The following is an 11185-nucleotide window of genomic DNA, read 5'->3' as shown; positions in this document are numbered from 1 at the left end:
AGAGTTGACAAAATAAACATTGACCTTTATGGGTAAGGGTGTTGTGGGAAGTGGGGGAGCAAGGTTCTTTTCTTCTGCTTGCAATAAGATGTAATGCTTCATGACCCAATTGACTTTTGTTCTCCAACCCCCTGACAGTTCAGAAACAGTGGTCTTTAACATATAAAAGGAGAATCAGGTTTAAATGAGAGGAATTCACACCTCCTAACTTGCTGACTTCCCAGAGCAATCTCATGCAAAGACTTAGACCTGGCATACAATAATGTATGCTGAGTAAACACCAATGAAATTCAGGGAACAAGTATTGTATTTTAGAAGTCAGTAAGATCTACTACTTGAGTTTATCCTACAGACTTGGAGCCAGTCCATTAAAAAGGTGTCTTTTGTACAGAGATGATGGGGGAGGGGAAAAAATAATCACATCAACACATGTCAATTCATATTTTACCGCAAATCCAAATGAAAAAAGCTCTTTCCAGTGCCACATAGACCCACCTTCAATTCCTAAGAGGTTATGAAAATTTTGCACCTCAGGGTTCACACTGAACTCTCATTCATTAAAATCTCCAAGAGGTTTAAAAAACTGCAAGCCTCTGTAGCCTGTTTCACACCCAAAAGCATTTTGTGAACTTTACCTAACTCCAGAAAGCAGCTGGCTAACAGCACACAGCAATGCTCAAGTGAAGACTTCTCCAAGTGCATTTCAACAACTAGGATTAAACTCTCTCCCCACTTTTTTTTTAAGTCACTGGCATAAAATTATGTCACCGAGGAGTCATGACTCCAATTTAAGGGACATTCATGAGGTCTAAGCACCAGATTGTGGCCATGGTTCTGCCCAGGGTCAGAGAAGCACACTGACCCAGCCTGATTCTGTTTAGCTTGAGATCTGACGGCTCACTCCAAAAGGTGGTAGAAAAAAAATGGAACTTGGGATCGGCAAAATTTCCAGAGAACTTGTAGGCAAAACTTTTCAAGAACTAAAACTAGTCAAAAGAAGAGTCTCCACATTACACTGTCTTTTATGATTTTATTAAGATCCTTTCATGGGCAACAGTCCACCTTCTCCTTCCAAGTGTTGAAAAATCCTACAACAAAAAACAACACACTTAGCAAGAGCACAAATTTCCGGGATCACTGTAAAGCTGTTAGTCATCCTGACCCAAGATTATCCTGCCGGTCTGAAGCTCCACTGGACTGCAATCCATTACCAGCCCGGCTACAGCATTCAGAATACGAGTTAAAATCCATGTATTGTTATTTGTGCTACGGTAGCTTCTCGGGGCCTCAGAGATCAGGGCCCAACCATGCTAGGCACTACAGTTTAACATAATTTATCAGCTCCAGGGTGCTACAGGTCTAAAACTAGCTCAGTGAAGCAGATTCCTAACATGATTGTGAAAGCCACTGTGGTTTCAATTAGTACAAATGGTCCCCTTTACTTCCCTAGCATTATCCACACACCTGTCATTGCTGCTAATGATCTGTCAGATTAGAAATTAAGGGAACAAAGTAATCCAAGGAAATCTAACTATACTTTGATTTTACAAAAAAAATCCTGAAGCAGTGATCAAAAATCCAGTGATTTGTTGTATTTGTTTGAAAGCTTTAGGTGCTATGCATGTTGCTCTATAATAAATTGAACTGCTTCAAAGTGCTACCCATGGAGAAGTGACCAACCATGTTTTTTTCTAACTGGCAGCAATAGCAGCTCTAGCTAGAATGTGAAGCCATGGTGGGGTCTTTCCTCCTTGCACATCTCTACCACTAAGAACATCTGCAATTGCAATTTAATTAACAACTCTGCTGACGTGCAAGAGAATCACCCCACCACAGTACCCCAAGGCAAATACAACTTAACAGGAGAAAAAATATTATCAGAAGTATATGCAGCTATGGCTGAATACACACAGGAACAGGTCTATTCAGTGAGATTGTAGCATTACAGTCACTGAATAGACCTGCACTTTATTGGTTAAATCTACAGTGAAGTGTTCGCAATCTTAGAACATGAGCTGGTATAAGGAGAAAAGATGGTGCAAATTGTACAGACTGTGGCATAGTATAGGTGTGTGAATGACAGGTGCTTTCACAAATTTCTGACAGAGGGAGTTGGTTCATATTACAAGGCAGGTTATCCCAAATATACCAGCTGGCAGAAAAGATGACAAAGGTTAGGTAGAGCACCACAACTAACATGGTGGGAAACTTTGGGTAAGGATTCCCAAGAGGCATAACTCAGTTTTCACCTTTAGTGTTTGAGCACTAAGTTAGCAAAAGAGGCCTCAATAACCCTTCTCAGACAAATGCCTCTGAAGTCATCAGTCAAGGACACTGATTCAAAGTCCTGAAATCCATGATATAGAACATAACATGGCACAGGGCACTTGGACAGATATCTCTTTTCAGACTCGTCATCATATCTTCACTGAAGGGCTGATGTTAACTGGTTTAATAATGCAGCAATGGTAAGGAGTTACACAGTGCTCCACCCATCACAATCGCCTCAAACACTTCACACAACTACGTTCCTTACCTATTGCCCTTACTTTCCAATCCATCACCCCAGACCCTGCACTGCAGCAACTGACCCTTCAGTCAAAGACTGGGTGCACTCTAGAAAGGGAGGGGAACAAATACACAGCGACAGGATGGTCTCTTCGTAAGATGGGAGCTACTGATTGAACAGGTCAGTCAGTGCTTCTTTAACAGCACATGTATTTCTATAATCAACTTTTAAAAAATTTATTTTACATTTGAGAGATTAAGCCACAATTTGCCTATGCTTATTTTCAAAGCAACATAGGAGCATTATTCTAGAATAGACCAAAGTTTTCATGTCCTGCATTTGTCCCATTCTGGCCACAGGGCAATACAGAATTCTTTGGAGAAACTCAGATAATACACCTAACTTTATTTCTTCGTGACTCCAGCAGAAGGTCAATTTATACCTCAAAGCATGAGCATATTCTTATTTATGAGAATAAAAATGATAATTTCTGCTGGGCACCACACTAGTTTCTATCATTTCAGAGTTACGGACCAAGGTCGCTTACCCATTATGCAGTGGGAACTGGCTGAGGCATGGCTGGCTGTTCTGGTTTGCCACCTTTCTGCTCTGAGATGGGTGTGGTAGGTAAGATCTCTTCCTTGGGCTCCACAATGCTGACATGGTCTGGAAGAGGTTTCTTGGGTCCAATCTTCCCACTTGGGTCCCAAGGCAACATAATCTTTACTTTAATACCCAGAACACCTGAAAAAATTGTATTATAACAGCATAACTGATCACTGCATTTAAAGGAGGCAAGATGCTCCGTATACACTCAGATGCTGAACTGATACAAGTTCTAAAACACTGCCATGTTTATTCAGAGGAAGCTTTCAACATCCACATAAAGCTTACACTTTGGGTAATCTGTAATAGGACTCAGCTATCAGTGTGAATTAACAACAACCTTTAAGTGTACAAAGGCACAGAAGTAAACTAGTCCAGTAATTTTCCTTTCATCGTTTCATGCACTGCTCTCTCACAAAGTGAGAGCTTTAAACCCTTGTTTCCTGTGCTAATTTATAAATATTCTCTGTATCCCTTCTCAGACAAATGCCTCTAAATCATCCAATGAACAGGACACTCTGCTAAGGTACCCTAAGCACAGTACCAAAGAACATGGCACTGAACAGGCTACACTTACACAAGAAATGTCCTTTCTGACTCGTCATCGTATCATCACTGAAGGGATATCAGGTAAGCTAACTGCTCTTATGTCATGCTCAAGGACTGTCTGCTCATATGTGACATAGTGACCTGAGAAGTAAAAAAGAGTTTGCATCCTTCTTGAAAGTTTAATTACACAGATCTGGAAGACTTACATTCTCCCTCATGCTTTTTATCATAGGAAAAAAATATCAGGACTATCTAGTCTTGCATTCTGTTTCTGCCAGGAACCCTGGGTGGATTAGAAGATCTAGGGTGGGAATCCTTGGCTCTCCGTGGTACTTTATAAACCCAAAGTCATAATTTTATCCCAAATGTTTCTCAGGAACAGGTGTTAAGTAGGTAATTAACAAGTTTTGAACAGTGACTTAAAATCCCTCTCTCAACTACTTAGATTTCAGTCTCACTAATTCCACCAGCTCTTCAGTCAGCTAGGGTATGCCCACACTGCTGGTGGCAGTGAGCCTCCCAGCCCAGGGAGACAGACTCACGCCAGCTGGGCTCAAACTACATGCTAAAAATTGCAGTGTGGACACTGCAGCTCAGGCTGGAGCATGGGCTCAAACCCACCTGACCCCTAGACTTGAGAGCCCGAGTCACAGTCTAAGCTGCAATACGCACACTGCTACTTTTGGCTCACTAGCTCAAGTCAGTCTACCCTGGCTGCAGGAGGATTGATTTAAAATCAGGGCAATTTAAATAATGATTTATATCACCAAGTGGAAAGCCTTGATTTAAACAACTTTTCCATTTGTATTTTGGTTCTCTGCTTCAGAAAGGTGCACTCTCATTGGTTGATATAACCCTTAATACATGTTTATGTGCAACTAGAGCCTTTACACTATATTTGGTACATCTTTTTGTTACCTAGGAGGCTATACAACTATATACATTTATTTAAGAATGATTTAGTTTCTCGTTTCAGATTCTTATTAACTGTACATTTTTAGTATGTTAGAAAGTAGTGAATGATATATTGCTTCTTTACTAGATAATGAACTTGTAGCACAATTTGCGTCAAGCTACATTAGGATGGTAACTGGAATTTAATACAGAACAGCATACAACACGTATCAGAATACATTTCACATTTACAACTAAATGATTTATTACACAGAGGAATTAACTGTAGTCAGTGAATTGCACTCATTATTTCAGGCCAGTCAGGGGAAAATTTTCAAGTATGTCTAAGTGAAAGTGACTGGAGCTTAAGTTCCTACTCACTTAAGTTTCTTAAAAATGACCAAGTTTTGTAAGTCACTTTGCCAGTCTCTTGTAAACACTAGCACAGCTCCTGGGTCCCCCCACAGGATTGAGCCCTTACTTACTCATTACTTATTGTGCCATGTTTATAAAGCATGACCTCAAAAGTTAGGTGTTTTCCCGGATTTATTTCTTTATATAGAAAAGCAGCCTTACCCCCACTACAGGCTCATGAATTAAGCATATTTATTTTTTTATTTAAAATGTTTTCAGGCCCCTTTTATCTCTTGAAGCATAAAGCTCATTTTCCTTTTGCAGCTCACTTTTAAAATCCATTTCTGATGATTAAGCCTTATACTAAGAGAGAGCAGAGTCTAGCATGCTGGAAAACCTGACTGCCACTTACTGTGTAAACTCGGGCAAGTCCCACTTTCCCCATTTGCATGATTGGGATAATATTGTCTTACCTACTCCCATAGGGATTACAGGAATGATTTATACAACACTGGAAAATGTATGCATTCTCTGGGCTAACAATTAGAAACTTTGAATATAGATGTATACATATCCAAAGTGACTAACTGATAGGCAACGCTGCTGCAGGAAAACACAACCAGCTGATGTGCTGACCCATGGTACCGTACTACTAAGCCCCAGTCATAACTTGCTAATTAGGAATTTATTGGCAGCTGAAGACAGCTTAACCTATATTTCCAATTTATTTATACAGGACAAGAGCAGACGATGCTCCACATTAAACAAAACGTGTGCAACAGAAGACAGCCCCAGCCTGTAAGGGCTTGTAATTTAAAAAGGCAAAACAGCATTACAGGTACCAGTAACTAGCAGCAGCTAGGGCTGAATACTTTGCACAACAGAAAATGCACTGGAATTCTGGGAGTAACCACTCCTGTAGCAGTTAGACAGCAGGGAAGCTGCCAAGCAGCAGCAGAGTGGCAGCACTTTGCACTGTCTGGTACTAAGTGCTAATACAGGGAGCCAGCCAACTGCAAGGAGATATATATTCCAAACACTCACCCTGCCTGAGGAGGACGTGGCGCACAGCTGTATCGACATAGTAGTTTACGGGGTCTCCACTGTGGATCATCAGGCCATCCACAAACTTCATAGACTTGGCTCGCTGGCCTCTGAGTTTACCAGACACCACCACCTCACAACCCTTAGCACCACTCTCCATGATGAAGCGGAGGACACCATAGCAGGCTCTTTGGGGAAGGAAAAGAGTTACTCAGCAGAAAGCACTGTGTACTGCACAAGTAGGAGATATGGCTGTGGAATGTGCCACCTAAACCCTCCATAACCATCAAATTCTGATCCAGAAATCCAGCTCTCGTTAAAGATAAGTTTCATCGAAGGGGACTGCTGCAGCATCGTCTGCCCCATAGCCTTGTTTACTTTTACACAATTTTTCTAAAAATTTCACTCTAGAGTTTCAACATTGTGAATTCTGTGCCTGTTTCAGCTTATGCTTAGATGTTATGGGCATGTGCACTGCTCAGCACAACGGGCTCTGATTGCTATTACATGTAATTACATTTAAAAAAAAAAAGCACTGGACAGCCTATTGAGGTGGAAAATACTGGCTCTCCATCCCTTCTCAGACAAATGCCTCTAAATCATCCAGTGAACAGGACCATCCTGCCAAGGAACCCAAGCACAGCATCACAGAACATGACACTGCAAAGGGTGCACTTAACAGGATACATATCCCTTTTCTGACTCGTCATCGTATCATCACTGAAGGGATCTTAACATGTGTGACCACAGGTCATTTAAACCACAATGCATTTCCTAGACAGCTTTGTTTGAGACCGAAGCGCCATCTTTGCTAATTCCCCACCACCACCATTCTGAATAAATGGGTGCAAGCTTTTCAGGTTTGACTTAGCCTTCACGCTTTTACTAATCCACTCAGTAACAGGGCAAGTTGTATATTAAAACTAATAGCTAATATTATTGCCAATTGTGACAGCTCTGAACAAATCCTGATGTTTTATTTAATACTTAGTTATGCCATGTGCTATCAAGAGACTTGTGTTTAAACACACAGAAATGACCGTTCAAATAAACACTCATTAAAATTTGTTTCAAGTTTGCTGGAGTGTAACTGGCTTTTTAAAAATCTACTTTTTAAATAAGAAATCTACCAATGTGCATTTGCAACCTAGATAATTAATATTCAGGAAAAATTAGATAATGGCACTTTACATCTTTATTCTGTCAATTGTAACTTAACTTGCATAATGCATGCATTAGACCCAGTCTACACACACAGCGGTGAAGGAATTTTCCTCAAAGCCACAGAGCCAGTGTCAGAGCTGGGATCAGAACCCAGAGTGCTCCCAGTCACTCGTTTGCTCTATTATATCTAGAGACCATTTTATTACACTTCTGCACTTACCGACGCACTGCTAAACCTCCCAGAAGTTTATAACGCAGGGACTCTGCTTGGGCAATAGCACACAGACCTCTTGTGGCCACCTTCTCGGCATAGAGCTACAAAACAAGGAAAGAGTGCTCAGAAACAGAGCTACAACAGTGAAGGTTAGCAGACTTCCATGCATACAGGTGACAGGAGCCTCAGCTGCCCTCCGTGCGCCCCTCTCCTTTGCACCCAGTAGCTCACTTAGTTCCTTGATACCTGCATACCTACAGGATCTTTACCCTTAGATAACAGTGTGGCATTTACCTGCTTTGGTGTTTGTCCTCTGCTCCTCATGTTGAGCTGAGACATCCTAGTGATGCTCCATTGAAAACCAAGGCACCATTAAGGCATGCTTAGTGCAGTCCTGGAGGTGCAATCCTACCAAGCCGGCTCAGAACATTAGGCAGCCCTGGAGGTGCAATCTTCCAAACGTGTCCAGGTATGGACAGCGGTGGTGATGCATCCTGCAGGGTGGGCATGGTATACTGTGCTGTGCTTGGAGGAGCATCCTACCAGACATGCCCAGCACTCTGGGACAACTGAAAGCTTAATAAAGAGATCACAGTCAGAAAGTGAGGTTGAAAGTGTAAGGTCCTAAGCATAGCACAGGACAAAAGTCAATGTGGTATACAGTTACCTGGCAATTTTTCCCAGTGAAGTTTAATCAAAGTTCCATAAAGCAATTAGTTTTTTGAGATGGGGGAAAAAAAAAAAAAGCTAAGAATTGCATTAACACAGATCCTACCAGCAGCAGCATCTCCAACAGTAGCTAGCAGCAGATTCATTAGAGGAAACATGCAGAAAACCCTGTGGTAGGCAACTATGGAATAGCCTCCCCAAATGAAAAGTTTCTTCCTAAACTCCACCAGAGAACAGTTTATTCCCTTACAAATGGCCCCCGTTTTATAGTCCTTGCAAACTTTGTTTTTAATTCTTATTGCTGTACTCTGGATGCAGTTATCCATTGCAATCTAGGCCTCAAAGGCACCCTGTGACAATGAGTTCCACAAACTAGTTACAATAATCAAAAGAAACCATCAGTTTTGCATGAAGTAAAAGCCCAGAACCAGTATCACTAGCTAGCAAGAATCCATTCTAACTCAAACCTGCTACAGGCCATATAATATGTTCCCCATTTTTGGTCTAGTACCAATGCATCTCCATTGGAGATAAAAAGTGAAAATCTAATGCCTCATATCCAATACTATTAAATCTTACTTGTGATGACTGTTGATAACACATATGCAGACAGATGTGCGACTTTTAAATTGTTGTCACATTAAATTAATGCCTTTTCTAAAACTGATGTAATGAAAAGCAACAGTAAGGTTCATTTTAAGGTATCATCAGAAAAGCTGACAAGAAAAAGAGAAAAGCCATTTACCTCAACGCTTCCTTCAGGAAAGCCAAACCTCTTCTGTACGACAGCAGTCAGCTCACGGATTCGGCGCCCCTTCTCACCAAGAACATTTTGCGTTCTGAATAAGATAAACATGGTTATTGGAATCTGCAGCTGGTAAGTAACACCTATTTGAAGATTTAATTTTTTCTCCATGCCAATGTACCAGTCTTACTACAGCACATTACTGTGCCAAGTCTAGTTTTAAATGACTGACTAGATAGGGATTGCAATCATTCTCAGCGACTATTCCACAATTTAACCTCATCACAAGGAAGTTTTCCCTAATGTATGGACATTTATTCACCAGTTCTTAATTTCATTCACAATTTCTGGTTACCATCTTTCCAAAGAAATACAGTCATGTATAGAAGGATTATACACAAATATCACAGATTTGGGCTACTGGTAACTGCTGTGAAAGAATAAGGAGCAAGCTTCAATTACCTGGTAGCAAGGATGATAATTTCAGTCCTCGTTGGAGTAACTCGGACCTCTACTCCAGAGTATCCATCTTCAGCCAACTCCCGAGTCAGAAACTCATTTAGCTCAGCTTTGAAGATGCCATCAGCGACAAACTAAAACAGAACAAGTCAAGCTATGTTCAACAGTTCACAAATAAATTTTCTAAAATTTAAAGTTTCATTGCTGGTTGAAGGTGCTGGCTGAACTGCCCGAGTCTACATTTCTCTTCACAGAAAGCAGCAGAGACAATAATACAACAAGCCTCCCTGTACAAGGGCCAAATCTGCCTCAACCCTGCTGTAGTAACTACCCCTCTAAGGTCAGTTTAATCCCTTAAGCAACGATCAGACCAAGGCTTCAACCACATACAGCTAAAACAACACTCAAAACTAGCTGATGAAACCATACCTCGTCACTCTTTTCCAAATGGCAGCACTTTCTAGCCAGTACGAATGTTAAGTTAGTTGTGTCAGACTACCCACAATCAACACTTAAACCCAGGCCCTGATCCTGAAGACACCCGACAGCAAACATTACACCTGGTTAGAAGTCTGGCACGACTGGATCCCTACTTTGCATCTGTTAGTTATGGACGTTAGCGGGGTTCACACCAGGTTCCTAGCCCTGGGGTGACCAGCCCCTTAACCCTACATCTCGCCACTTCCGATAAACGCCTCGGACCAAACTCACTCACTCTGCCAGCTCCAGGGCCCAGGCACGAAACACCCTCTGCTCTTTCCGCCCTGATGCCCAGCGGCCCAACGGGCCCGCTCCCCAAAGGGTCCGAAACCCGCTTCCCCAAGGCGGGGGGCCCCTGCCCAGGTGCCAAGCGGAGCCCGGGGCTCTGTGCAACGGGGAGCTGCTGTCAGCCACGCGGGCGGCTCAAGGCGGAACCAACCCCCCTGCCAGCTGCAGCCCCGGGCTCCCCCCGCGGCCCCCCAGCGCCTCCTCCAGCCCGGCAGAGGCTCCGCGCCCCGGGCTGCAGAGACGGGCCAGGCCCCGCGGGGAGCCGCCTCCCCCCGTCACTACCGCCAGGCCGGCCGCAGGGAGCCGCCATGTTGCGCCCGGCCGGGCCCGGCCTTTCATCCGCCTCCATCCGCCCTCGCCGCCGCCGCGGCAGCCCCGCCCCGCTGCCCGGGCCCTGCCCGGCGCTCCCGGCTCCCAGCCCGGCCGCTATCGCCGGGCCCCGCGGCCGCCCGGGGCCGCCCGCAGCGCTCACCTTGCGCTTCTTGGAGATCTGCACCGCCATCTTGAGCCGCGCCGCCCCGGCCAAAGGAAGGGGCCCCCCCGCCCGGGGGAGGATATAAGGTCCTTTCGCCACTTGCCATTGGGCCGCGGCCGGTCACGTGGGATCGCAGGGGCGGGTGGGAAATGTAGTCTTCCTCAGGGACCCCACCCAGCCGTGCTCTGAGAGCAGGGGTTCAGGGCGTGTGTACGCTTCCGCTGGTACCACACTCACTACAGACAGGATTGGGTCTTTCAGCGCAAAGCGCTGTGTGGACACTCTTATTCCAGATTATGGGTGGGTCTGCATTATAAAGTGAAGTTGACAAACTACCGTGCATCAACCTATTGATGCAGGCGAACCCGTCTACATGCACATTCCTCCCCCGGCCGACATAAGTGCTCCGAGACGGCAACACAGTAATCCAACCTCCCTGACTGGCACGAAGCCACGTTGTACTATTGAGCACGACGCAGTGTGAGTGTCGACCTAACTGTCCTCCAGCAGTTTGTGAACTCCACTGGCCAGGGATCACGGACAACAGAAGCCCCTCTATGCTTTAACCCCCCCCAACACACACACACATTATTGAAATGTCTTTTCCTCAGTGCCCCCCCTAGCAAGCACACTTAGCAGCTCTCTCTTCTCATGTGTGACCGCTCAGCCGACCATGCCAGCTTCACCCCACACACTAGACACGCTCCGACCCGGTGTAGACAAGAGATAGTGGAT

The 11185-nt window shown here is 44.1% G+C and overlaps 1 protein-coding gene and 3 non-coding genes across 4 annotated transcripts; all 4 read right to left on the bottom strand.

The window, feature by feature from the left end:
* Positions 1-1013: 1013 nt before the first annotated feature.
* On the bottom strand, positions 1014-10557 carry RPS3 (ribosomal protein S3). Its single transcript, XM_039503772.1, has 7 exons — positions 10448-10557; positions 9211-9341; positions 8749-8842; positions 7341-7435; positions 5957-6144; positions 3057-3253; positions 1014-1088 (listed from the first exon to the last, which is right to left on the bottom strand). The coding sequence occupies exons 1-6, from the start codon at positions 10475-10477 to the stop codon at positions 3060-3062; spliced, it is 732 nt and encodes a 243-aa protein (XP_039359706.1). The 5' UTR covers positions 10478-10557; the 3' UTR covers positions 1014-1088; positions 3057-3059.
* Positions 2294-2434, bottom strand: LOC120396184. Its single transcript, XR_005593043.1, has one exon. It is a non-coding gene; the product is annotated as a small nucleolar RNA SNORD15 (small nucleolar RNA).
* On the bottom strand, positions 3589-3736 carry LOC120396183. The gene has a single exon (XR_005593042.1). It is a non-coding gene; the product is annotated as a small nucleolar RNA SNORD15 (small nucleolar RNA).
* Positions 6532-6682, bottom strand: LOC120396182. The gene has a single exon (XR_005593041.1). It is a non-coding gene; the product is annotated as a small nucleolar RNA SNORD15 (small nucleolar RNA).
* Positions 10558-11185: the final 628 nt, after the last annotated feature.

The sequence above is a fragment of the Mauremys reevesii genome, linkage group 1 (genome assembly GCF_016161935.1).
Source record: "Mauremys reevesii isolate NIE-2019 linkage group 1, ASM1616193v1, whole genome shotgun sequence".
In the NCBI taxonomy this organism is placed as follows: Eukaryota; Metazoa; Chordata; order Testudines; family Geoemydidae; genus Mauremys; species Mauremys reevesii.
The sequence above is the reverse complement of the archived record's forward strand: the minus strand, read 5'-3'. Positions and strand labels throughout refer to the sequence as shown.

Bases quoted from the DNA above. Each gene is read 5' to 3' on its own strand.
- RPS3 (XM_039503772.1), bottom strand. From the start codon at position 10,477: ATGGCGGTGCAGATCTCCAAGAAGCGCAAG. The intron at 9,342-10,447 runs GTGAGCGCTGCG...GTTCTGTTTTAG, and splicing joins AGATCTCCAAGAAGCGCAAG to TTTGTCGCTGATGGCATCTT. The intron at 7,436-8,748 runs GTAAATGGCTTT...CTTGTTTTGTAG, and splicing joins TTCCTGAAGGAAGCGTTGAG to CTCTATGCCGAGAAGGTGGC.